Source organism: Rhodamnia argentea, chromosome 6 (assembly GCF_020921035.1).
Source record: "Rhodamnia argentea isolate NSW1041297 chromosome 6, ASM2092103v1, whole genome shotgun sequence".
In the NCBI taxonomy this organism is placed as follows: domain Eukaryota; kingdom Viridiplantae; phylum Streptophyta; class Magnoliopsida; order Myrtales; family Myrtaceae; genus Rhodamnia; species Rhodamnia argentea.
The window spans coordinates 10064609-10092597 of NC_063155.1; the positions used below are offsets into that span (position 1 = coordinate 10064609).

The following is a 27989-nucleotide window of genomic DNA, read 5'->3' on the forward strand; positions in this document are numbered from 1 at the left end:
GCCGACTGAGAGAGTCAGGAGAACATCAGACTTCGTAAAATATAAGTCCTGCGTACTTCAAAGATTGATACAACCCCAACAATATTCCTGACATATACATCTCTCTCTCCAGTATGAGCATGTACAGACATATTTACTCTGAATAACTACAAAAGCAAAAGCGAAAGGGGAAAAGAAAAGGACAACTAAGGACTCTCCTATCTGACTTACAAGGCTCTACCGTACAACAGAATCAGCATACCTTGGTGACTACGAGTTTAGACTTCAACATTGGCTTTATTACCAGCGAGGATCAGAGAGATCTCAAGGCCACGACTAAATGCTTGGTTAAAGAGAAGACGAGATTGGAAAGTGGTGACAAATGGGAACCACGACAAACTAGCAACTGGAGCAAAGATGAGCATACCCATCCCGGCATCATACATTCTGGCAAACTCCCTTACTGAATCCCACAATCCTAGGCTCCAGACTACCTTCTTCCATGCAATTGCCAGCTGTTTAAGTTCAAACACAAAGGAGTACAAAAATGTTGAGCAATGCCACCTTTAGGAAAAAGAACTTACAATGACGTAGAAAGCTTGGTTTTAATCTTAAGTACTTACACAAAGTATGCCCCAGCCGGTAGGAATAAATGCAAGAATACTTGCGAACAAGTCAGCTATTGTCAGACGAGTAAATATAACAACAAGGCAGAGGGCTGCAATAAGTCCCAATGATGTGACTCCTTGAATAAATCGCATAAATAGTTGGAAGTTGGTAGATTTTTTTGGGCTGAAAGTATAAATCTACACGGCAACAAGAAACAACAGATAGTACCAGTTAAAATCTCCGACAAAAGACAACCATAGCAAGGGAGAGATGCAAACGGGAAGATGAATCCACACCTTGAAAATCATGACAATGCCAGCCAACACTGCCCAAGAGAAGCCGTAAATCTGCAATCAAAAGCAATTGCTATGATGTAAAGTAGACAGCCACCCTAAGGCATGTTTCTCCATTGACATTGTGAACTCAATTAAATTCCCAATCTAAATCGAATCATCTCATGTACAATGTAACAGAGAAAACTTTGATTGGAAACAGTAGAGATATATGTAAGAATTTTCCTTTTCTGTATGCTGCTTCTTGTTATTCCCAATAGGATGGCGCGGTAACAGATCGATTCTTCCAAAGCGCGCCCCGTTCGTGCCGCTCGCAACAATCCAACTAGTTCTCCAGGTCGAAATGGAAAAGAAAAAAGGGAGGTTTGTGATGATTTTGAAATCTTTTCTACTAGGTAATCCAGTATCCTAAATCTTTTCTACTAGGTAATCCAGTATCCTTATGCATGAAGATAATAAATTCGGTCGTTATGATCGGACTCTATCATGGATTTCTGACCACATTCTCCATAGGGCCCTCTTATCTCTTCATTCTCCAAGCTCGAGTTATGGAAGAAGGAGAAGAAGGAACCGAGAAGAAGGTATCAGCAACAACGGGTTTTATTGCGGGATAGCTCACGATGTTCATATCGATCTATTAGGTGCCTCTACATCTAGCATTGGGTAGACCTCATATAATAACTGTCCTAGCTCTACCGTATCTTAAACCTTTCATTTATAACGTGGATAGATAATGTCGATCATATCCAGTACGTCAACCACAGTGTGCCCCGTTGCAGTATATTAATTTCACATTGCATCAGAGTCGACATGACGAGTTTGAAAACTTTCTCTAATCATTATCTTGCCTTCTATTCTAGTTATTATGCTCCTGTGTAAGGTTACATCCACATCTGGTGCTTCATTTGTAAAGTATGAGTCACACGAGAGGATGTGCATTAAGAAATATGTATGATACATATGCAGCGGGCCTGTCTCTTGACCACACAAACTATTTACAAAAATAACAATCATATAGCAAGTTGAAAATCCATCAAGCAAAGCACACCAAATCTATTTATCCATTTTCATTTCACCAGGATTGGATGTCATCTCTCTCTGGTTTTCATAGTGCATTACACAAGGACTAGCTGTGATGTCTGAAAATCATTGCAGTGTCAATGCTAACACATTAAGAATAAGGTGTGAAACAAGGCCATTTAAAATACTAGAATTTATTGCCTAAGATCCTGGCAAAACTTCAATGCCCAAAGGATAGATTAAACAAATTAATACAGCCTTCATACAAACCTAAGTGCGGCTTTCTAACAAGAATTGTCTCAAAAAGCAAGACTAGCAATTAGATAAAAATAAAGGTGAAATTAACAAAGAGAACAGGGATTTGTCATGAGACAAGGGGCCAAGAAGTTTACCGCAAGAGATGTGTCCTTCCCAGTAAGGTGGAGTTTGTACACAATGCCATATTGGAATAGAAAGAACCTTATGCTTAATATTGTTTCCAATATTCGACCCCTTAATGTATGGATATGCACCTGCAAAACCAGGGCACGTTTCAAAATAATAGACACAAGATGAATTAGGGAACCATGCATCAGAGGAAAAAAGGGACATTGACAAGAAATATGAACAGGATATTCCTATAAACTTTGAATCATGTAAAACTTCCATAAGAATAAAAGAAAAAATAAAGAAAATCATAAATCCTGCCCGTCTCTGAGATTACCCTTGGCAAATTCAGAAAAGCAAAACAAGCAGATGAAGTAAAGGAGGGGCAGCAGGTAGATAAAGGAAAACAAGGAAAGTCAAGTTTGAAGCCAATAATCAACAGAATTTATTCCAACCCTAGAACTATGAAACAAATTTTCTTTTGTCTGCAACGAGAAATGGCAACCGGAAAACAAGTACATGCCTGTTCTTCTTCCCACCAAAATTCCCAGCTATTTTCCCCCTTCACCCCTACTCCACCTCTATATAGAAGCCAGTTGGTCCAATCATCAAAGTCCTCCACAGTCCTGCTCAACAAAAGATGGTAAATACGTGTTTGGAAAAAATACAGCACCTTGTCATCCAGCCAACAGATTAATGTCAAGAAAAGACTAGAAGTCACAGTTAGGTTAATACAAAATCATTGAAATTTGAACTAAAGAGGTAAATGGTAAAGAACTGCTGGACTTACTTTTGCCACTCAAAACCTGAGGGATTAAAGATATATGGAGCAAAGAGCCATGAGATGACAAGGAACCAGCTGCTAAGAGTTAGTAAAACAAAAGAAACAGCGCCTCCTTCTGTATATCCATATGCTATATACACTATCAGTAGTAGTGCGACTTCAAGCCTGTACTCCAAGAGTAAAAACAAAAAGAAAATCACGTGAGTATTGATTTGAGAATTTGTACTGCTTATATAGAATACAATACAGAACAAAGAGAGGCCAAGAAAATGCACAACCTAGAAATTCTGCACAGGGGAAGATGGCCAGAAAGGGGAAAGCACTAAACTAAACAATCCTTCCAATGTAAATTGTAACTCACGCTTTAACGAAGTGACTTCTTGAGTAAAGCCTGTAATTTTCAGCAAACTTGATGTGACGGACAACAAAGCCTCTCCCAGTTGCTCTGTACTGTTGATCCAAATAAAATAAATAAAGTTAAACAATCTTAAAGCACAAGAGCAAAATGAGTTCAGAGATACTTGGACTTAGGCTCCTACCTTTGCCCCTCCATGAAGAATAGTTCGTCCAAAATAATGAGTCCTAGTTCCCAATGAGAAGGTGAAGAATACAGAACACAGCTGGAGTTGCATCGTGATAAAACTGAAAACAGCCTGCAAATAAAAAAGAAAAACAGGAACTATATGACGTATCTTTTTTTTGGTAGAATATTTCATATACTGTTGACTAGCGTGAAAATCAACAAATTTTTACAGTATGGCTCAGGATCCTGTCTGCTACTCAATATGACAATCCCTCTCTCTCTCTCTCTCTCTGTGCCAGTGTGCGTGAGAGAGAGATCCTGTCTGCTACTCAATATGACAAGCTCTCTCTCTCTTTGCCAGTGTGCGTGAGTGAGAGAGAGAGAGAGTCACACATCCACTTCAAAATTGCAGTGCAGTAAAAATGGCAAGATGATCAACTCTCATTAAAATTGATAAAAGTTCGCTGAGGCAGACAAAAAGAATGCGATAAAGATAAGGGGAATGTACTGACTAACCTTCAGTAATCCCTGCTCAAGGATAAAGCCCATAATCATGGGCACAGCAGTAAAAACTCCAATTTGAACCAAGAACTGTGCATTCAGAACTGCATTTAAGGCCGTATTTCCCAACATTTTGGCCTCCAATGAGATCCCTTCATCAAGTCCAGAGAACGCCTGAAACAAGTCACACAGAAAAAAAACACCCAGTAAACAGTCTGATAGACATTTCATTCCCATGCTATTTGAGTAGATAGCCAAAAACAAAAGGCATCAAGTAACCAGTATTATGAAAGACATGCACTGTTACACCAATTTGGAGAATTTGATACATAGAAGTATATCTGCATATACATATTTCCTATACTGCCCTTCCAAATTCCATTTATGCTCGCTGGTCACTCGGTCCGACCACAGATTTGAAAGAACAAGTGAAGAAGTAATTACACAACGATTCTCTGTAAGTACCATGTCTAAAAGTTCCAAAAATATTAAGATATGACGAGTTTCGTGTAGAGTTTCTATGATAATCCAAATTCGGAACTTATTTGTTCACATCGCTGTGCACTAGGACTTGCATAAAGCAGCAGCCTATAGAGTTACTTACCAGAAACTCATAAAAAAGTACAAGACAATCTCCACCTTCAAATTCAAATTGTACACATGATTGATTCAAAGTAAAAGAGAGATTGAGGATGGCCATCTTACCAGGTAAACCCTCCCATATAAGAAAATATATATCGTAAGGACTGTCATCTGTATTGAACAAAGTTTACACCACATTCAGAAAAATAATTCCATTGTACAGTTACCATTAAGAGAATTTAATGAATAGGTAAATCATACCATTGTGCAAACATAATAACCAACAGTGGTGAAGAAGAACGAAAGCATTCTAAAGAAGTCAAAAAGTTGTCCAAGGCGGTACACATCCCTGCTAAGAACTTGTTCTCCATTACCACCAGCTACTTTTCCCTCAAACAGAGCAATCTGATTTAAGCCAACATCCCTGCCCTTTCCTACCTACATAAAACATAAGCAATAAGGTTATACCAAAAAATTCATGGTCTTCTAAGTAGAGATAGAGATTGTTCCTCCACGAAAACCTGAATGTACTCATGGTGTGTGATATTGCCCTGCCTCAATGTGGAATTGAACCCTGCAGTATTTAAAAATACCAAGATGAGACTAATTAGGAAGCAAGTCGTGTTTCATCCAAAGAGTTGAACAATAAACTTTCATACAAACATATCTGAAGAAGGTGCACTAACCATGCAGGGGACTATCAGGGCTACACTAGCATAGACTTTAAAAAGATCTTAAGCTTCTCCATATACAGGTCAATGAAGTCGTGACATTTAAGGTATTAACTAAAGGCTATTTCTTCATATTGACCCCACAAAATTAGGGAAAAGAAAACAGATCTACAAAATCAAAGGAAGAGTGAAGATCATACAAATCACGCCCATCAGGCAGAAGTTGAGGGGTATATTCATATGTTAGATTAACAACATGAGTTTCTCCATTTCACTCTTCCCATATAATCCAAAAGATGGAAGAAGGAATCTCGAGGATATATTCATGTGTTATGAAGAAATGCAAGTATCTCCCGGCCCATCAGGCAGAAGTTGAGGGGTATATTCATATGTTAGATTAACAACAAAAGTTTCTCCATTTCACTCTTCCCATATAATCCAAAAGATGGAAGAAGGAATCTCGAGGATATATTCATGTGTGTTATGAAGAAATGCAAGTATCTCCCAAGGTAAAAAATTTGCTAAAATCGCAGAACCTTTGTTCTAATGAAGGTGGAAATCTCTCAGCTAATTGATAAAGACCAGAGAGAGAGAGAGAGAGAGAGAGAGAGAGAGAGAGAGAGAGAGAGAGAGCACTTTAAGGTTCAGCCAAAATTTGGTTACAATATTAACCATTAATTTAATAACATATTAAGTCAAACTCTTAAATCAAGGTTTGTTTCTAAACAAGAGCGTTTTCAATTAGCTTTACTTATGTTGTCAACCAGCAAACACCCATAGTCAAACGCCACTTATCACTCAACAGAAATAAACTAGTTAGAATGAAAAAAATACATGTATACCTGCGTATATATCTTCACTGATATTTATGACACGTGATGCCTTACTAATACCTCCTCGAGTTATGTGAAAGATACGGTCAAATACATCTGGATGTCCATAGTGCATACGGACCCTGAAGGTTACAACAAAGTGGCAATCATTAGTATCTAATAGTATGATTCCGATGAGGTTATGTCTATATATAGACATTGGCGTTATGAATGGTGGGACAAGATGTCCACATGTGCTTGCGCTTTCTCAGGGAGGAGTCGTGTCCGACACAAAACTCAGACTCGGTATTAAGAACTGGTTTAATAATAGGTTCCAGACCACTTACTTCAATGGATAAGCTAACACCCGTTGACCGAGAGTCACAAAACTAGTCTCTTGCTTGGACATGAACGATGCCAAAGATGAGACACTGCAGGAAAAAGTTGTTCGCGTTTGATAGAGTGCTATCAATAAAAAGAAAGGAATAACGTAATCACAAGACAATGATGCCCAACCTTCCCGTGAAGACGTGTTCTCTAACACCAAGAATGGTTGGAGGTCTCAGGCCATGATTTCCTCGAAATTCATCGAGAAGATTTCTCATTTTCATTGCCTCCTCAAGGTAATTGTCCTACAAATGAAGCAGGAGAAGATTATCACATTTTGCCATGTGTTTGATAGACGACTATTTCCAACATCAATATCTATCCAAAGCAAAACAGAGCACGAAAAACTACACCCTTTGCGAAGTAAATTAAAGAGCAAGCAAAGTAATATGCATAGCACAAACTAGAAATGACAACAAAAAAGTACCTCTCAAAATCTACTTAGAATTATTTGCCAAGAAATATACAAACAATAATGTATGGAGTTACATCGGAGAGCGTTTTGTTCTTCTAACATGCAACATTCACTCAAAAGCTACCGAAACGCCAAAGAAGAGACACATGCTCCCAAACATTTACTAAGTGTACACCTCAACATCCTATAATTGTACTTGTGATTTGCTGCAAGAGGCACACTTTTTCAAATGGAAGAGTTTGAATATATACTCTGAAATCAAGTTAAAAAAGGAATATTGAACCAAATAAGCTTCAACATGAGATCTCTTGTTCAGCTGACCATGAATGTGAAGCATCAGCTGATACATTTCAACTTTGAGTTCCACTATTGGTTCATTATCTGATGCAGCAATGTCGAGGAGCACCTCCAAGTGTATCTTTTTCGAAAGTTCTTTTAGTAATATAAATATGTATTTCCTTTGCCAATTCAATTCCCATATTAACTGGATAGAAGAAGACGATGTTTCTCAAGGAGAGTGGACCTACCTCAGCCTATTTGTCCAACAAAAACATCTCAGCAAAAATTAAGACTTTTCCGTTATACAATAATTTCAACCAGAATTTTAAGTCAAATATCCTTGAATCCGAACTGCGGTTATGTCCACAACCTTTCAAGTCCCAATAGAAGGCTTCCAGAAGCAAAAGTATTAATATCGAAGGCTATGTTGATGCATTCCAGAGTTGATTAGATGAGGAAATTTGCAGTATTCCACACGTTAGATTTGCCATAATACCAAAATGCCCATAAAGATCGTTGTTCATCATCAACTCTGTATGTGAAATTGTAACTACCCATAGAAGATAACCTATGATTTACTCTCAAATATTGTATCATCAACAGACTAAAGCTAAAAACAGTACAACTATTACTTTACAAGGAAATGCTCAAGGATGATTTGTGGAGAAAGAGAGTGTTGTGTGTGTGCTATTACTGGTCTTCATATTAAGCAGGTATTCAAACAGTTCTTTACATGACAAGGAGAAATTTATGGAAAAGAACAAAACGTGATTTCGTCGAAGAGAAAAAATAATCATGCAGGCTAAAATCATTGGATGTTTCAACTGACGTTTCCCAGCATTCAATATTATTCAGGCCACCTAGCATTCAGCATAAGCCAGATTCTTTTAGTTACGAGATAGTTGAATCCAATAAAGCTTTGGGCAGTGCCAACTATAATTGGGTTGCAAAATTAGCATATTAAGCAATGTGCAAGCAAACCAATTTGCATACCAACTTTACATTGCTAGCATTATTCTTCAGCTTTTCTCTAATTATAAATGTACTCATTACCACATTGAAGCAGCTGTCAAAACTTATGTCAGGATTTTCTTTCTCCGAATATCTATTCTAGAATAGATTGTATAGCTTATAAAAGCATGGTGAAGTGTTCGCATAAACAAGAAAATCTTCTTCACCTGATTCATGTCAATAGTCTGAATAGCATCACCGCGAGTGAAAACAATAGCATGGTTTTGGTTTTCAGGTTTTCCTTCTCCAAGCTTTGGATCCCCAGGAAGTTTAATGGAATATATTTCCTGCAAAAGAAAGAAGGCAGCATATAAGCACAAGTTGCATGGGGGAGAAAAAAGAGCCGCCAGCTGTTTTATGGATAGAACATATAAGAAAATACAAACGAATACACAAAAAAAATCTTCAATCAGATGATATCATGAGGTTCTTTATTACCTATAGATTCTTTCGTTACAAAATTCACTAGCAACAAATAGTAACCAAGTACCATTTTCTAAGATCCCATTTGGTGATGTCATATCTCGTTGTATCTACAATAAGGTAGTAGTGAAATTTGTGGGATCATTGCCAACTTTTCTAAAAGCTTAAGCTATTAGATGAAATGTGATTTAATATTTAAATATTCTATCACTCCCCTTCACGCCCAAGTACCAAGTGTGGATATATTTAATTGGGGAGGCAAGTGAGGCCTGAAAAAATTTGAACTCGGGATCTCCTGTTACGATACCATGTGAGAATTTGGTGGGAACTATCAATTATTCTAAAAGCTTAAGCTATTAGATAAATGCACGGTTTAATATTTAATATTCTATCGGTAGTGTTACAAAGTGTCAACAAGGCACTAGTTAAGCGCACTTTAAAATCGAATTTTCTAAAGATTGATTACACATGAAGCTTTGGAAACTGTAAAGTTCCTTTGATTTGTCACAACATCCGCAGGAGACACTCTTTAACCTTTTTCCTTACAATACTCCAAAGTTCATTTTCATTAAACAATTCCAAAGATAATATCATTTATCAACTTCCTGAAGCACCCAAAATTCACAAGTTATCAAATTTTTTTAAAATTCTGTAAGTAAATCTTTTCCACATAGTTTATGGAAAGAAATGTTATGCACGGAAGACAAGGCAGCACTCGGTAACGATTGACAAGATAATTACCTCGCTCTGCAGGGGATGTACTATGGATAATAACTACATAACAAGAGTAGCATATACCTGGTCTTTTCCATTTACATCTGCTTTCACAAGTTTTGAATAAAATTCCTTGGAGACATTTCCTTCAGCTACAACGCTTTCCTCCACATGTATGAAAGCAACACGGAGTGCCTCATTCCTAATCAGAAAATTTAATTAAAGAATTGACTGAAAATGCAGGTCAATCATAAATGTTTTGCTTCAAATTTATGCAATATTCCTACCTTCTCCATCACATACTTGCCTAACAAAAAAGGTTTGACAAAAATAATTTTATGGGGAGTAAGGGGGGGCCGAGAGAAGCCGAGCCCATCTGTGAAACATAATCATATGACAGGTCTTTGACCAACTAAGTTACATGTAATGTATACATGTCTATAATGCCTAGACAAATCCCGTAAGTTATATGAGATACTTTAGCAAATGCCATCCTAACAAATATGTCATAGTGAAGAAACTCCATATACATACCATAGACATGCAAAGCGTTGTAAAATAAAATCTAGAAGGCTTACCTCTGTAACAAAAGAGCAATATCAGCAGCTTCTGGAGCCTTCTTCTGCTTCTGCTGCCCATAAATTTGGCATGACACCACATAAGTAAACTTCAGATCTGCTTGAGCCCGTGCCTCATGTGACAGTTCAAAACCTTGAGTTGATAGGGAGTTTGCCCGAGAATTGTCTACCACTAGAGTCATGATATCATATTTAAGTAAGGGCATGCTTCACCCTAAACAGTAAAAAGATTTACTGCAAAAATATCGGCCATACCTCCCAAAGGTCTCCCTTCCAGAAAACTTTGTAGCATCAAAGCCCTTCTATAATACATCATCCCACGCACTGTTTCATGATGACTGAACGATCAGAAATTTTCCTATTGAAGGGTGCCTTCCACTTCGAGATGAATGTGATCCAAAGAATAGGAAAAGATAGAAATGTTCTAACCAGTTCTTGCTAAAGTCTGTCCACGATAAGAAACCCAAAATCGAAGCTCCAAAGAATCACTAGAACTATCTTGAAGTTCTGCATCCCCAGTGGACTCATCTCGACCAATCCGTTCCAAGAAATTTACCCATTCATCTAAAGAAAGTAGGTATTAGCCCTGTGAGCTTGAAAACCGAAGCATCAAAAAAAGCAATCTAGTGTATAGATAATTTTGAACAACTCGTTCTGGAAATCTTTTATTAGATAAGAGCTTAAAAACACCAGGAAAAGGGAAGACTAATCTAGAAATACCATATTTCTCTCATTTGCTTCTCTGTCAAATGTAAACCGCTAACACTCCACTATACAATGCCACATCAGGTGCGAACGAGTATCTAAAACTAAGACACTCCGAGCACAAGAAACAACAAGTCTATGCGTGGTTTAATATTTAATTATTCTATCAAAAGGAAAAAACAAGAAACTATACTTAAGCTTCCTAACAAGAGCAGATCTTTCTGAACAGCACAAAAGGTGTGCCAACTGGCCAAGACTATGTACCAACCATATGGTATTCCATTTGGTTAGGTTATCAAACTAAAATTGCTATTTATTCTCAAAGTTAGCAATCTAACGTCATAAAAAAGTACAGGAAAGCATGCAATAATTGAAGATGACAGATAAGGTCAATGTCAAGTCAAAGGGATAAGAATTCATACAGGAAATCGTCTCGTTAATAAAAGAAGAGCCTAGTCATCATAGTTACCAGGAAATATCTTTTGAAGATAGAAAAGAGTGGATATTCCATCTTCATTCTCTTTTTGCAAGTCGGAGGAACTATATATAACAGTCTCACTGTAGTACGGCGTGAAGACACTGTTTCAAGCAAAACAAGGCGAACAATGGGTAAAGAAGGTAAGAAAGCTCATGGCCCAAAAGCTGCCTGAAATATGGGGAAGTGACCTGAATGGCATCATTTCACTAACTGGCTTTGCTGATGGCATATCCATGAACAACGAGTTGGTAAAAAATTCTAATCTCCTCCTCGCTTCCAGATTTTTTGGAATATTAGCTGCTGTTTCTTTAACAGTGAGAAGCAGGTGCAGACGCTTCACCTGCTCCTTCTGTTCCAAGAAAAACAAATGACTCAAAAACTAGAATAGTATCATCTTCGACTTGCGTATGTCCAAAGATCCTTACAATTTCTGGAACCCTGGGCCACTCAACCCTAGAAAATAGTCTGCTCTCATTCCGTGCCCTGGCCAATATATTCCATGTATCCAGCTGCTCCCTGAAGCATTTTCAAAAACAATCTTTTAACTCACCCAAATATTAGAATCAGATCCAAAGAGCCAAACAAAATGTGAGCTGACTCAATACCTCAAGTCAGATGACAGCAAATCATGTGTAACAACCTCATACAGATCATATATAGCTTTCGCAGCACCATTGGCAAGTTCAGGAGTTTCATTCCGTGTCTGGCAAAAAAGATTTGCACCACAAATAACAGAATAATTTAGGTAAAGTTCACATGGCCTAGTATCATGGGCATCTTATTTGTTATGAAAGGAAGATAACCATTAACAACATAAAAGATATACCAAAATGCATACCAGGAGTCCAGTCAATGCGGTAAATCTTGACACCACCAAAGGAAGTTTCTTAAGATACAATGTAATAACCAGCGAACCCTCCATTATGCTATTGTTGATCTCACGAAAAATTCTCTCGACCCTATTAAGACAAAGTTTACACAGGAGAAGATATCCAAATCATTATAGGAACACATTCAGCTGTCAAATTTCTTCAAAGAACCATATGATTACATCAACTTAGAACATAAGCATACAGATCTAAAATTTGAACCCTACCAGAGTCTACCCTCTCCATCAACAAGAGAGAGTAATATTTTCTCTGTGCTGTAATAGCATTCTTGAACAGCATAGGCCATATATTCATCTCTACATATCCTATTCCACAAATCCGCCTGGGTGTCTCTGCAGTCCAATGCCAAATCAATCGCCAACAGGATCTGAGCAGAGCAGACATAATAAAACAGTTCAGTTGATGACTAGCATCATCCATTTGAAATCAGTATGCATAAACTTGAGAAAAGTACCTTGCTGCTTAAAAGGAACAATGGCCATTGAACTAATCCTAAGCTTCCTGTGTTGCTAGGAATGAAAAGCAAATCCATCTCCCTGCAGCAAAGAAACCAATTAAACAACTATGAACCAACATAAAAAGAAAAGGGGGAAGTAGAAACATAGATCAGAACAAAATCCAGGTATTACTTTCTCACTAGAAAGAAGCATTCTTTCATAAACTTACCTGTTACTGATATAGTCTTCCTCCCGTAAGCTTTTAATAATATCATTCCAAAATGGAGAAAACATGGCCGCATATACTTTATTCATGTCTTGTGCATCCTGCACATAAATACATAAAATAAGAGAATGATAAACTCAATTAAAGAAAAAAAGGATGAAACATGAAACATGAGTACACCACTAACCTGGGGTGACTGCTGATTAAAGGGCATCCTGAAAACAAAGAGGATAACAGATGAGTTAACAAGGGTGATTATGCAACGACAAGAACAAAAAAAGTTGACTGAGGAAAAACCCAGAAATGCTACATATAAGCCACAGAGAATAATTATCACCGCTTCATTTGGGAAGATACGAGATTCTTAACAAAAGCTTCAGGGAAGGACTCGAAACGCCTATGCAGCATTTCAATGGAGCGTATCTGCCAAAAAAAATTTCAATGCACGGCATGAGGTTTACAAGGGAAAGAACATCCAACCATTCTAGAAATATGCAACTTAGAAAGAATGCTACCGCCAGCCAAGTCTAAAATTAGTCCGTGGTCTACAAACTACTGTACCTCGCCTAATCGGGCACGAGCACCCATCACACCACCGACAATTGCAGACAAGAGAGTATACCAGATGTGAATGTCCATGAGATAAATCTGGCAATTTAAAAATAGAGCGGACCATTGTCAATACTATATTCAAACAAATATATTAACTATCCAGTGTTTAAAATCAAACTGCAGCTTTTCTTCTTATAAACTAATTAGGAGGATTCCAAACAGATCAAATTTTTTCTTCTTGACATGAAGGCAATTGTACACCTTTGGATGGCAAAAAAAAAAAAGACTAGCAAAAGGGTACTCACAGCTACAACCGGAGCCCAAAGGCTGGCTATGGCCAAGGCATTATTGTTATCTGCTCAACAGTTGGAAAAAATCATAAGTAATGATATCTTAATCCACTAAAAATACATATGCATGTTTCCCAAATGGGCGAGTTGACGTGTCCAGCAAAGCAAAGAGTAAGGCTTGTAAAAAGATCATTTCCTGCTCCCTGAAGTGCAAATACATTGGCAAACACGGATTTGGATGCCTTCTATACATACACATGTTTGGATTGTCTACCAAAATGAATTAGCACCAAGATGACACCAACCATTAGAGGAAAACAATCTGGATGCTCTACCCAGGATATCCATGACAACAAGCACTTCCACCATTAATGATGACGAAATCACTCTCCTCCAAATGCTTCTACTTCTCAGCCTCCACACAAGGTAAAGAGGGATCAACCATCATAGCTTCCTCTTTTTTTTTTTTCCTTCTTTCTTTTTTTTTTTTTTTTTGCATAGACAAAACCCCTACCAAAGCCTTCAGGCTTCATCTCCTCCTGGATCAATTTCACTATTATCCAGCTAATCCTGACACATGCCAAAATCAAATTAAGGAGTTTGCATCCTATGGGTGGAGTGATAGGTAGTTATTTTCTCTAATGCAACTGCTCACCAAAACCAACCAATCTTCAACAGACTAAGCATTCAGTAAAAGCCTCCTTGAAAAAACTGAAAAATCCTAAGTACCCTGATCTCCACCTGAATCAAAGGTAAGTACTGATTCATTCTCAATCATTCCAAAAGTTAAGCACTGGTATGATTGGACTTCAAAGACTGATTGTTAGCGAACTGCCATTTTACCACATCTTCCTCAACTCGTTCAGCTTTGTATTCTCTCCCTCACAATAATTAAAGTTCCTCGAACATCCGCCTTTACAGTATTTACACCATAAAAACAGAAATTCCAGAGCTGAGGAGCTGGCAAGTCTACATCTTTAAGAAAATTGGGTTCAAGGTGGAATCAAACAGCACTGCCATGCCAACCAGAAATGGAATCTCCTCTGGCAATGTTGCAGTTGATAATACTTATTAAATCATAACAATGCATAACAATCTATGTACAAAGCCTCATTTAAAGAGAGTCATCACTAACTTTACTAGCTAAACCCAAATGATTCTGCAATTTTGCTGATGATCTTTTATAGCACAGCGGATAGCACTTTCGCAGTGATATTGTAAACGCTCCAAAACAAAGTAATCATTTTGGAATATCAATGTCTGTCAAACCATTTCTCTTAAGATAGCATTAAAATGGCCGAAAATCAAGATTTCTTGGAAATTCTGTGAAGGTCCCTTCAGTTTATGCTTAACGATATCTATTCTTTTTCAGAGAAGCGCTTCAATCAAAATCCCGCCACGAAGTGTTCTGTCTTCCAAAATAAAGACATTAAACCAGAAAGAAATGAAGCTCCCTCACAATTACCACTAGCTCTCACTCAATATGTAACACAAAAGTTGGATTTACTTTCAGTATTGCTTATGTAAACAGTCCCACAGTAATAGAAATAACATATCTTGATGGAGAAACTAAAACTGGCAACTCCACCAAGAAGAATAGGCTCAGAGAAAAAGCTTAATCCACAGACGCAGTCCCACAACCAGCCCAACTAAGAATCCAATCGTACGCCAAAAGCCCATGTCACGCCAAGCAATCCTAACTTAAGAGTGTAGCAGGCAAGGTGTTGCACAAAAGACTGTCTGTATTCTGCGGATGACAAGTTATGACCAGCTCATTGGAGGTCTCGTGGTTGTCCCACACGAGATGAAAACAGGTCTCCTAGGTAATATAACTAGGTTGGCAGCATCATATTTTGAATTTCAAGATTACATAACAAAATATAAATGGAGATATCTAATTACACAGAGCAAGCAACCAATATAAAACTAAAACAGTAAGCTAGCTAAGGTCCATAATTCACTAGTAACCATCATAGTGTCACTAGAGTTAGCAACAAAAATGCAAATTAGAGTGGCAACCTAGATGAATCCCAAACTTCGACTTCAGCATAATCTTGCACGTGTTTATCACATGCTCTAAATAAATCACCTAGTATCTCAATCTATCTCGCAGAAATCTCTAAAGAAAACCTATATGAGGGCCAAGTACCTACTCATTTTTAATCAATTTGGTACTAATTTAACTTAAAAAACAATAAAATAGCAGGAAATAGAGAACTTTTGCCTAGATAAAATTGGTACTACTTTCCCTACCTAAATATTCACTAGGGGGAAAAAAATTAAAGAGTGGCCCTACAATTTTAAAACTACATAAAAAAACTTACTTTCTGATTCTTAAATTTGAAAACTAAATAAAAACTTACTTTTTGAAATCAAATCATGCCATGAGTATGGCAAAGATGGAAGATCACTAATAATCCTGGTCGGCTTCACAAGAGGTTTAATCTGCAGTCGAAGAAGATATCAGGCTTAAAAAAAAAAGAGCCAGATATTCTATACATTAAAAACTAGCAGAGAGAAAACACTCATGGTTTAGCTTTTACAACTAAGCAAGTTAAACCAACTTGCCTGGAGGAAGTAAGCAAATGTAAATTTGCATATGAAAATGACCAACCAGTATAGAACATACCTGCAGTAGATGAAATAAAACAGTCAATATAGATTCTCGCTGCTTACAGCTGACATTCATTAATCATGGCGAAATAAAAGAAAACACATTTAAATGAAAGGTAAGTGTTACCAAAACAATAGAGAGATCATATGGGACATCATGTCAGCATACTGAATAACAAAAAAAGTAGAGCTCTAGACCACTTAAGTAGCCACATATTTGGAAAACCAGCAAACATAGAAGAAAAGATCCTACATAGGAAATAAAGTGTATTCCGTTATATCTAATTGGATCAAGTTACAGGACTTCAACTTACCCAAACCTTAATCACAGATGACCATCTAGAGAAATGTAGATGAAAAGTAGAAAACCCACTCCAAGTGTTACGATAACAAATGTCAATAGCACAAGTATAATAGTAATCTCCTGTTACGAGGCTCATTGCTGGAGTTCCATTGGCCATCGCCATCATTTGTGCTGAAACTCGTCCTATGCTGACAGTCATACAAGGTATATAAAGCGGGTAGAGACTTGGGGAGAGACGAATAGAGAATCTTATCTTAATGACAATATACCCACGTTAAACCAGCTATTACTAATCAAAGTAAGATTCACACTAAAATTCAGTCCAACTCTTCCTCACCTTTCTATTCTATCAGTACTCTGCTATGTGTTTCTTGTATCTTTGGTCTAGCAATTTTGGATCAACAAGTTTTCTTTAACCATTTCTTGAAAAACATTATGAAGGCCATCCTAGAATGGAGTTATTTATTGACGTTAGTTAAGACTTGAAGAAAGAAAAGGGCGAGATAAGGAAGTAGCACTTGCATCGGTTACTTTACATGCACGGGGACGTTTTTCTGTCTAAAATGATCCAGCAGAAAATAATAGAAATGACTCCACGAAGCAAAGCATATCACTGGGTACATAAGAATAGATTTTGACACATAGTATTCTCAAATTCTGTATACAAGATAAATAAATAAATAAATAACCAATTCATCAATAAACTTGACCGAGGATTCTGGACTTCAAGCTGACTAGTAACTGGATTGAGACAAATGAAGGAGAAGAGCTACACTCATTTGGTAGCCCATGCCACAGATCGTATAAAAAGGAAAAAAGATTAACAATCCCTACAACTCACTTCTAAGAGTTAAACTAAAGCCAATGCTACACTGTGATAGCACAGAAGTACTGAGGATCACACAAGGTTCATGCATCCATAGACACTATTAATCGTCATGCCCATGAGGACAAAAGCTTACCGACAGTAATCGCTCAAACTTTCATAAAGTCCACGGCCAACAAAATAACGTTCCTGGTAGGAAGTATAGAGATCAAAATAAGAAGGAGATGGTCATCTACAAATGATCTGAAAAGGAAACATTGAATTAAAATTTCTAACATCAGCCGAATGAGCCACACAGAATACCTGATAAATCCACTTAAAAAATTGAAAAAATGATTGATCAGACATCTGAGAAAGGGAATGACATGCGGGTAGTTTCAGCAGCAGCCCTAGGACTACGCGTAAAGCCGCATAAACACCCACAACCAGTATGTAGATCCGAAAATAGGTAGAATCCGAGTTGTTCTTATTCATTTCATCCACAACTTTCCTGCAAGTTAATCACTACTTATTACAACCCACCAAATCCAGTCAGAAAGGGGAAAGAAAAAACAACCTTACAAGATTGCGTGACTGTTCTTTTCCACTCTTCAAAAGCCAAAACCACAAACTTACAGGTATAGATATGTCACAGCCACAGAGGTCAAGCCACACCAGAAGAACCTAATGACCAGCCTTGAGATTGCCATTCCTCTTGCTGTAGTGTAAGCCCCATACATGAGGATGACATCTAAGCAACCTATCAAGAAAGCAACCAAAACGATAGCTTTTGAAAAGGGTGCTAAAAACGGACCACAAGGGTTATTATTTGGATATGCAGATGCATGAACAAAAGAAACACCAAAGGGAACTCACTCTCAACAAAATTCATTATAGCAAATGTAGGCCCGATACTAAGAACTGCCTTGAAAGCACGCAAATTTATATCACCTTTATGAAAGGCAATAAGTGTGAGAGCCTGAAATAGAAAGTAAGCAAAGAGAACTTCTATCAAATTGCAGAAACAATAGTATTGAACCCGATATAGTCGTATTATCATCTAACTACCTGAAACATTAACACCAAGAAGATCCAAAGACGATGAAAACTTCGATACAAGTGAAGAAAAGTACGGTGCTCGACGAACGTGCTTTTCCCAGTCTGCAAAATTCACATGCATGCGAGTCAGTGAAATGTGCAATAGTAAAGATATATTTCAGAAAGAGTAGAATACTCTAAAAGTACAACTAGAAGAATGAATGGTGTCAAATATGGTATTGTATATTCATTCTTTACTTGTATAATTTGTTTGCAACAGTTCTTCATGTACAATCCACAAAAACATTGATGAAAGCAAGCATTGAACAGCTCACAGCAACACAAGCTTATTGACACTAAATGGCTCCACTCTATGGATCATCTTACGCCATTACTCAGCATAAAGCACGATACTAAAAAACAGAGACTCAAAAATCAACAATCACCAATCACAAATCTATATGGCAAAGAACAAAGCCGTTGATATGACCAAATACTCGGTATAGGTTCTCAGTCATTTAATATCCACAGGAAAGCTAATAATCAACTAAACATCGCTCTTTAAAATTAGAGAATAAGCAATGCCAGCCATTTTCCTCACTATCAAAAGAAAAATATGATAAATCTGTAAGTGAGCCTATGTTCACTTAATAACGAGTCTATGAACAAGTTACAAATACTGGATGCACATCTCCACTTGGTATGTTCCCAATATAATCCATGTCAAGAAACTCAAAATAACACCAAATTTCAATATCCTCTAAAATACAACAGAGTTCCCATGTTTAGCATAACAGATAAGGCAGAGATTTTGAAAATCTAGGGTTTGATTTAGAACAAACCCTTTTCCTCCCTTTAGGCTTCATGAAGAAAGGTGAATCCATTCTGAAAGGCCAGCCCAATTCAAAACAAGTAGGTGACCTGCAATAGATGCAAATGGGAGAAATTAAATAACAGAGACATTTGCGAAACAAATTTACCAATTTGAGAAGGATTATATCAGCTAGGAGAACAAACCAAAAGTATTCGTTGAAGTCATCATAATTTCTCCATTTAGAATGTGGAGCTCTCCCATTATCATTATTTGCAGCTTCCTGCATGAAATTAAAATTAAAATTTTGATACAGAAAGTAACTGAAAATACACAAACAGGACGCCATCTGTTACTTGAAACTAGAATACAAATTTGCCAGCTATAAGTGTCACTCATTTTACTTTGCTCTCCTAAACAGTATTGACATGCTTAATGAAATTATTATCTTCATTCTGTCAAATCTAGTTATCCAATTTAAGCAACAAGTATCTCACAATGGCAACCAACAGGCTCACACTTTTGCGCTTCTTCAGCCAAAAAAGAAAGGAAAGAAAGGCTGGACTGAAGAAGAGCAATGTGTGGGCATCAAGAAGCTGATAAACTCTTGAGAGTGTGTTAGCATAATATCAAGAGAAACTAACAAGCACATAGAAGAAAATATACACACAAACGAACTCGTAGAGACGATTAAATAGAAAGGCCATACTGAGAAATTTTTTCATTATGTCAGTAAAGTTACCAACTTAAACAATCTAACACACATTTTGTCAAATATGAAAGCTTATAAATATACAAAATACAATGACAGTAATCCAGTGAAAACTCATATCTAACAGAGACCTGGAAAGAGACAACACATAGAAACTCCATAACCTCAAAGAGCATTTGCAAGAAAAAAGCAGCAACACAATGTCGACACTCGAAGGGAGAAAAAAACGATATCGACATCTTTTCAAATCAGAAAGAAACTATCAAAATAATTAGGAGTACCCACCATGACCAAGGTATGATATATAGGACAAATTATTTGCTTCAGGAATGATGCTGAACCACTTTCTGTTCTACAGCTTGCAGCAATGTTAGCCTCTCCATGATCCAATATCGCATCTAATTCTTTTGCCATCTGTAAAGTAAAGCAATTTTGTTACCATCCATGAGGCAATGCATATTCGGAATTCTATTTAGGCAGCATGCATTCCTACAACTAGAACAAAAAATAAAATGACATATGAACTGAAACTCTCGAAATATTGGAAAACAAAAATTGGCCTTCAAGCAATGACAGCATTGACCTCAAGAAAAAGTGAAATTTGAAGGTGAACCTCCTCTCACAGATCAGAAGTTATCAAAAAAAAAAATTTGGGCCCAGCATGAGAGCAGCAAAAATTTTGTCTAGGGGAAAGTCAAACCTCCCCTAGCAGTCTCAAAGTTAATTCTTGAAGAATATGAACAGGACACTTTCCAAGAGAGTTGATATTGCCTCGAGGTTGGAGTAAGGTCTGTGGAGTTTGGGCATTGAAAATGATCTTAACAAGCATGAAAACGAATCCGTGATTTACTTACAATAGAGATGATGCTCCAAGACCTTGAAAGACCAAACCCCGGTTGTCTTCATTGGAAACAAAATGACTTGGTTTTCTAAACCCAGGACCCTATCATAGTAGATATGCTCTCTCCTTCTCACAATTAGAATGAAGGTTTACATGAAATGTAAACCTGAGAGGTCTCCACAACTCAATGAAGAGAGGTGTTCTCAGATTTTTCTTAATTGTCAAATGGAGGTGCACATGAACGGTAAAGAAAATACGTGGGTGGGAAGCCAGCTACTGGAAAATGTTATTTCTTCAGAAGTTACAAGTTCACAGGTCATACATATGAAAGCTTTCACTTGTGATTCATAGAGTAATGAACAAGATTAATGTGAGGCAGCTTAACATTCGCTCCGGCTATGATCATGTTTCTCGAATGGAAGTGAACAAGATTAACGTGAGGCAGCTTAATATTGGCTTTGGCTATGACAATGTTCCTCAAATGGAAGTGAAATTACTTTTTGAGAGGAATTGTCAGCTTCCCATGCTTTTACAGAACATTAAAAAAAGACTTCTAAATTCATCTCTTTTTGATCTTTTTTCATTTTTCATTTTGGTTTGAAACTGACCTTTAAGCTAAAGAAGAGGTGGTTAATCTCTTTGAACTTTCAGGATATCAAAGAAGCCACTCTCCTACGTTAGACTATGGGTAGACATTCTACTTACTTTCTTGTCTTGCAACTCCTAGTAACTATTAAATTAAGAAATGTCCAATTCTCCAATAAATCCACATCATAAGAAAATTTGCAACCCTATACAAGTCCATCTTTTGGCAATGCAAATATGCATCAAATATAGTCGGCTACAGAATAGTTTAATGCTCGAGAACATCAGTTTGCTAAATCGGTAGAGGCAACCCTTCCTCAAGTGCTGACCTAGATTAAAGTCTTGCCATTCCCCAAGCCCATCACCCATAACCAAGAGAAATTGAAGACACTACAACTACACGTGTAATGAATAAGTGCCGAAGGACAAGTTTAAAGAACCGAACAACAAACTGAAAAGACTTACATTGTGAAAGATATAGCAGATACATTCAGGAAGGAACCGCACATTCGCACCTTCACCCCATATGAGAAAGTACAATGAAACCATAAAGAGCTTCCTGTCCCTAGTAATTGCTTCTAAACTGAACATAAAAACATTAGATAGATCAAGACAGAAATGAAATTACAAAAAATTAGAATATTAGTAAATCTTTCAAAGCAGTAACCTAACCTATTCCAGACAAGTCGAATCCGCAAGTATCTGCACCACTTGATATAGTTATCCAGCACCTTCAAGAACACCTCATTGACAGCTTTCTCATCTATTTTCTGGATCCAAAAATAGACCAGGTAGTGTTCAGCCACTGACCCATGCAGAACAAAGATCACACATTTGCATGTTTCACAGAAAGTTTTTCTAAAATAAGCACCAAGGGGCCATCCATCCAGGCAGTAAAATACAGACAGCAACAAAATCTTTGCTTTGAGGCTCAAATATGGGGCTAATCAACAAAAACCTACAACCTGAGATAGAAACCCAAATATTTTCTAAACCAACAAATATGCGCTAATATAGGAATATATCTCCGGTAATCTAACTCTTTAGATCTATTCCCTGCTAAGCTGTTGAAGAAATTATTAGAATGCACCCGTGGAAACAAAAATAACCAGGAGACCATTGGTCAACAAGCTCCTTGACAATCCTCAGTAACAAGAATCACTTAAAAACGTCACAAAAGAGGAAAGTATCTAACCCTTTTCCACAAGACTCAAAGAAGGAACCTTTTGTAATGAACAAAAAATTCGGACGTTCTGAGAAAATTTATGTTGACTCAGTGAACCAATCCACTCTTGAGTCACATCCACTCCCAAACCCATTTTAAGTAATTATACATATAGGGATTCATTAGTCATATCGTCCATACAACAATCGTTATAATAAAATCTTCTTGGCATACATTTTGGTGGAAATACAGCAAAATATCACCTGCAGAAGTCTCCGTGAATCAAGTGCTTGGAGCCAACATGAAAGGATCAGCCAGAATTCGAACTCATAGATGCAAAAAAAAAGTCACACTTGGAAGAAGAACAATTCTTGAACTACGAATTTCAGAATGAACTGATATTGAAAATATTCAACAAACTCCCTGATATTGAAAAGATCAAACAAAATACCTGAAATCACAATTATAGTTGGCATAAAAGCACATAAAACTAGTAATCACATTGCAATAATCACCTTCTACCTCTTCATTCTTTAGATATTAAGACAATCAAGCAGAAAAATTTCACCAAATAACTGCATGCCAAGATGTATGCATACGTGAAGCAAATAACATGAGCAACTTTAACTATGAGGACAAATAATAGAAATTCTTCCAAAGTGAATTTATCTCTAAGCAAAGGTACCAACAGGATCAGTCTCAGCTGGTATTCTGAGTCGAGTCTGAGCATTCGCTAGAGCAAGAACAATATTCTCACGCTGATTCCTTATGTTGTCATTCTGCAAATAAATAAAAAAAAAAAAAAAAAACTAGATCATCCTATCAATCTTCTTCGATGAATAAATTAAAATGGACAGAATAATTGGTGACCATGCCCTATAACACTTCCGATACAAAAGCTGAAAACAGAAAAATTCATTCATCACAGTAGTTATCAAACAAATAGAAAAACATGGACAAGCAATATATGCATTGAAGTAGAACTACAGATACTACAAAGAATCTACCTGGCAGGCTGGTAATGTGGCACCCAACAAACCTCAACTGAAATATCCTATATCGTACAAAATATTTCCACTCCTAATACCTTTAAACTCGTACGTTCAACTAAAACACGACCAAAACCATGGAGACACCACTCCCAATACCATAAACTCACATATTCAACTAAAACACGACCAAAACCATGGAGAGTTCCAGAATTGATTAACCACCCCATTGGAAGGGCACCTCAATATTGTCAGCATACATTGACAAGCTTCACTGAGCGAAGCCAAATATTTTGTGGCGAGGCCACTGAAAGAAGAGTTTTATCTCTGAAGCAGAAGTCGTAACACCAGCATAAGGGTTGATCCACCAGTACTTTTTAGCTATACTAGGAAGAGGAACAGCTGCTTATGACTTGTGAAATGTTTAACTGACAAGTACTTGTATATAAAAGGGTAAATTGCAAGTGTGATCATTTTGGAGAAAAGAAGTTCCGCAGAAACCATTCCAGTAAAAGGCGGGTCCTTCCCCTTGTTCCTGTTTTCCTCCCTTATATATTTTCTGGCTTGTGTCCTTACTATCTACTCTAGCTTCAAAAAGATTCAGGAATCACTTGAAAGAGCTTAATCCAAGCAAGATATTTGGAGAAGCAAGTGGACAAAATTTGCACTCACTCTGACTATGAAATATCGACTAGTGGGCATTGCTTATACAACACATATTTTGAAAAGCAGAGCATAGTAAATCTATATAAACCACTACACAAGGAGTACAGTTTTGGATATCATCTTCCAAACTTCATCAAAACTTTTGCAGCATCTTTTCCTAAAAAGGAAGTATATCATGTAATGCCCATAAACCACTACAGTGTTGCCACTAAATACAGTTACTTTTGTTGCGTGAGAGATATTATCAGGTCAGCATAGCTACTTTAATCCTCCTACAATTATTTACCAGGCTTTCTGTTAGAAAGTCCAACCCAAAAGCTTAAGCTAATAAATAGAGGGAGACTACATGAATATAAAGAGCATTTATGACCCATTATCAAGCAATGTGGGACATACATCAACACCCCCTCTCACGTGCAAAACAGATTATGAGCCGCACGTGAAATTTTGACTACGCTCATTCATGTGGAATTTTACGACGCACATTCTCGGAAGGGTTAGCACTAGCTACGATACCATGTTAAAAAGTCCAACCCAAAAGTTTAAGCTAATAGATGGAAAGAGACTACATGAATATAAAGAGTATTTAGGACCCATTACAAGCAACGTGGGACATACATCAACACTTTCTTTTCCTCTTCCTACTCCTTCATGCACATTCATGTAGAAACCCTTCCATAGCCCCATGAAATCCCTTAAAATTAATATCTAGATCCACTCAAACTAGGTCACATGCATGATAAGCAAAATTGCACCTCATATGATATACATTACACAAGTAAGGTGAAAGTGAGAACAAGAATGCATAATAGAAAGGACTATTGATTCTTCAACAGATTACGGACGAAATGGCGGTATGCCAAAGAAATTCGAGTATGAACAAAGGCATGAAAACACTTTACTACACTCCATAATTAACCATAGGGAAAAAAAAACAAAGTGAATAGTTGAATACAAAGTGTACATACCTGAAACCCAAACACATATTCTAAAAGATCAAAAATGTCAGCATCCCGCTGTCCGGAAATCTCAAAATCAGCAGGAAGTCTAGGGAAGTGATCAGCATATCGAATAGCTGATATGGCGCCTTTAACCTAGAAAAATTGGAAAAAAAAAGGGAAATGGTCACTGGCAAAAACCATTAAGCCAAGACAGCAGGACCAATTCCAGCCAGCAGATGTTTGATAATGTACAAACTAGTGCATGACAGCGATTGTTTTCCCAAAGAAGGGAAAAATTTTCAATCAAGAGACTTGGTTGACTAGGACCCCTTAAAGGAAGGTTAACTTACCTCTGGAAATATGCCAATAGCATTGGAAAGCACTGGTGCTTCCAAAGGAACAATATTGTAGGGAGTAAGCTCCCCAGCTAACGTTGCATCTGATTTCTTGAGTCTTCGCAACTGGAAAAAGTCACAAAATTGTTTATGTATAAAATACAGAGTCAACCTGCCACAGTAGTACACCAGCAACAACAATAGCCACTCTGCCTCGTCTCACTAAGAAGGGTTTTCTATACAAGTAGTGCAGCTAACAAAAATAATCACATATGCCATGAGCGCCCCTAGGCAAGCTTATTGAAAAGGCCCCTGACTCCAGATAGGCAATAGCACTTCACTGATAACATAGAAAGGGTTCCAACCAAAACCCACTCATAATAGTATGATATTAAAATTCACAACCAATATAGTTGTTTGCAAAATGCTGTTCTCCTGTAAGAGTGAAGATTGAGTTGTGGAATCAGAAAGAAGAGAGTTTCTCTACCTTCCTTTAAGTAAAGATGAATTACATGGAAAGTCTATGAGTCAGTACCAAAGAGAGAGCATGTTTTTGTATAAAGTAGTTCTTTGATGTACTGATAGAACCCAAAAATGTCAATTAGTAACCTCTTCTTGGATGTGTTTTCCAACACCATGGGGATCTGCATCTTTGCTAAGTGCCTCCATGACCTCAACCAAAGCTCTCAAGGTACTGAACACCTTTTTTCTTGCTGAATAGCTGAGTTCCAACCTGCAGAGAAAGTTTTGTCAACCACCTCAGGAAAGTAACATTAAAGAGCCAAACATTCCCTGTCCCCATCCAAGAACAACATGGAAAGATCCATCTTGATATCAATTATCTAGCCAATCAGCTATAAGGGAGTACTATTAGTCGCAATTTCACGACTAAAGAGAGCAAGAGAGCAATCGTGAGACATACATTACAAGCAGCAAAGAGACATGTCCCAAAAGCATATCTCACAGAAAAAGCATTCATAATTACTATCATTTTCCTGGAGGATCAAAAATCAAGCACTGAGGAGTAAAACAAACTTTACAGTTGACAAAAGAATATACATTTGAGGACTTTCTCACCTTCACAAAGTACAAATTGTTGAAATTGTTGATTCATCAGTTTAGGGTGCATCTACATTGACTTATACTTTTTCCTTTCTGCCGAATCAAAATCTTGTGACTCACGCACTTCGATATTTTTTTGAACCCTAAACACCCAAAACTTTCACAACATACGAATTTTGTCACGCAGATTAACATAATTTTTTTCACAAATTTTGAAGTTACATATAATTTGTACATTTTTGGTCAGAAGGTGAAGAAGTACATTTGGATTTTGCAGCCCCCTAATGTCACTGCCATGCATCTTACTTTCTGAAGATTCAAGGGGTTAAGATGTTACATCCTCCATTGCCACCTTGGTGTTTTTGCAACCCAACATCAAGAACCCATTTCACCAGGCATACTTTTGTGTGTAAGCAGTAGTTAATGAAAGCTAATAGTGTTGCTTTAGATGAACAATATATCCTAAAAATTTCGGGATTAACTGGTTTTATTGATCAAGTCACATCCTACAAAAAGCCCATGATCCTTGAAATCGTGAGGTAGTTTACCTACTAAAACATTATACTAGGCAATCAAGATAAATACAAATAAATAGGCACGCAGAAGGTCTCCATACTCTCCAAAATTAGCACTATAGCCCCCAGATTCGAGCAATCTTTGCTCTTCCCTCTGCATATCTTCCACTCTATACTGCCTCTTGTAGCGTTTATAAAACTCCCACAAGTTTTCTATATCTCGATTGCGATCAATCGGTGCCCCATCCTTCTTGGCAAGTTTTTGCTGCAGCAGAATCCAGTTTTCAGACTATGATTATAAAACCCAACAAAAGAGAAAATAGAGGGGAAAAAAAAGGCTTCTGGAGAACTAAACCCAAGAGAAAATCTAATAGCAAGAAATGACGAAACTCAACAGAGAGGTCGAGACGCCAATTCAAATTCAATTGTTTAGTCCCACCTTAATAATAGACATTAAGCCAGTCTTGAATTGGAGAACGCCTCGACCATCACTACTGGGATCCAGGTTCTGAGCCATCCGATATGCCTGCTCACATACTTCAGATAGACAAACGGAGACGAGAATTAACTAAATGCTCAGAGCGACAACAGAAGCGACCCATACCAAAGAATGAAATCAAACTCAGCTCGGCCTTACGTATCCGGGCAACATTGGCGTCCTCGGCCTGAATCTCGTCTGCGGCCTGCAAGATCATGTCGATGTTGGTGGAGCGAGTAAGCGAGGGGGGGACCGCCCCGGCGATGCCGCTCGGGGTCCTCCCATGGCCCGGACGGCCACTCGCGAGCTGCTCCCTCCTCAGCGTCGCCCTGACCAGCCTCTCCCAGTTGTCGTGAGGCCTAGCCATGGCTCCAGTGGCGCGACGGGGAGGCGGAATCCCACGCGGGTGCTGCTGAGAAACGACGCCGATCGGGTCCGATCAGCCGGTCGACGGCGGGGAGTGTGGATCTGGAAGCGAGTTGGGGAACAGTGGAAAAGCGAAGTCCGAGAAAGGGGTTTGAAATTGTAAAGAAAAAGGTTTAAGCGGAGAGAGAGAGAGAGAGAGGAGAGAGAGAAGATCAAATGTCCCGGTGAGAAGGAAACG

The 27989-nt window shown here is 37.7% G+C and overlaps 1 protein-coding gene across 4 annotated transcripts; it reads right to left on the reverse strand.

Annotated features, from left to right (window-relative positions):
* Positions 1-64: 64 nt before the first annotated feature.
* On the reverse strand, positions 65-27989 carry LOC115741512 (callose synthase 10). Of its 4 annotated transcripts, none has more exons than XM_030675459.2 (51): positions 27545-27989; positions 27347-27444; positions 27009-27172; positions 25940-26063; positions 25346-25456; positions 25023-25148; positions 23089-23178; positions 21907-22004; positions 21700-21817; positions 20094-20222; positions 19303-19379; positions 19128-19206; positions 18316-18408; positions 18124-18226; positions 17884-18007; positions 17572-17758; positions 17405-17457; positions 16094-16154; positions 15889-15970; positions 13541-13590; positions 13245-13331; positions 13021-13106; positions 12871-12898; positions 12687-12793; positions 12475-12556; positions 12227-12387; positions 11969-12089; positions 11736-11833; positions 11556-11646; positions 11319-11479; positions 11122-11231; positions 10377-10511; positions 10202-10271; positions 9948-10124; positions 9454-9571; positions 8400-8519; positions 6657-6772; positions 6488-6571; positions 6171-6283; positions 5179-5231; positions 4919-5095; positions 4781-4828; positions 4091-4249; positions 3591-3704; positions 3413-3501; positions 3058-3216; positions 2791-2893; positions 2294-2413; positions 885-935; positions 603-785; positions 65-494 (listed from the first exon to the last, which is right to left on the reverse strand). In XM_030675459.2, the coding sequence occupies exons 1-51, from the start codon at positions 27750-27752 to the stop codon at positions 258-260; spliced, it is 5733 nt and encodes a 1910-aa protein (XP_030531319.2). In that variant the 5' UTR covers positions 27753-27989; the 3' UTR covers positions 65-257. The 4 variants fall into 4 exon arrangements, with proteins under 4 accessions (XP_030531319.2, XP_030531321.2, XP_048137131.1 ...); XM_030675461.2 differs by having other exon boundaries at positions 12687-12784; positions 27545-27988; XM_048281174.1 differs by having other exon boundaries at positions 9948-10119; positions 10203-10271; positions 27545-27988.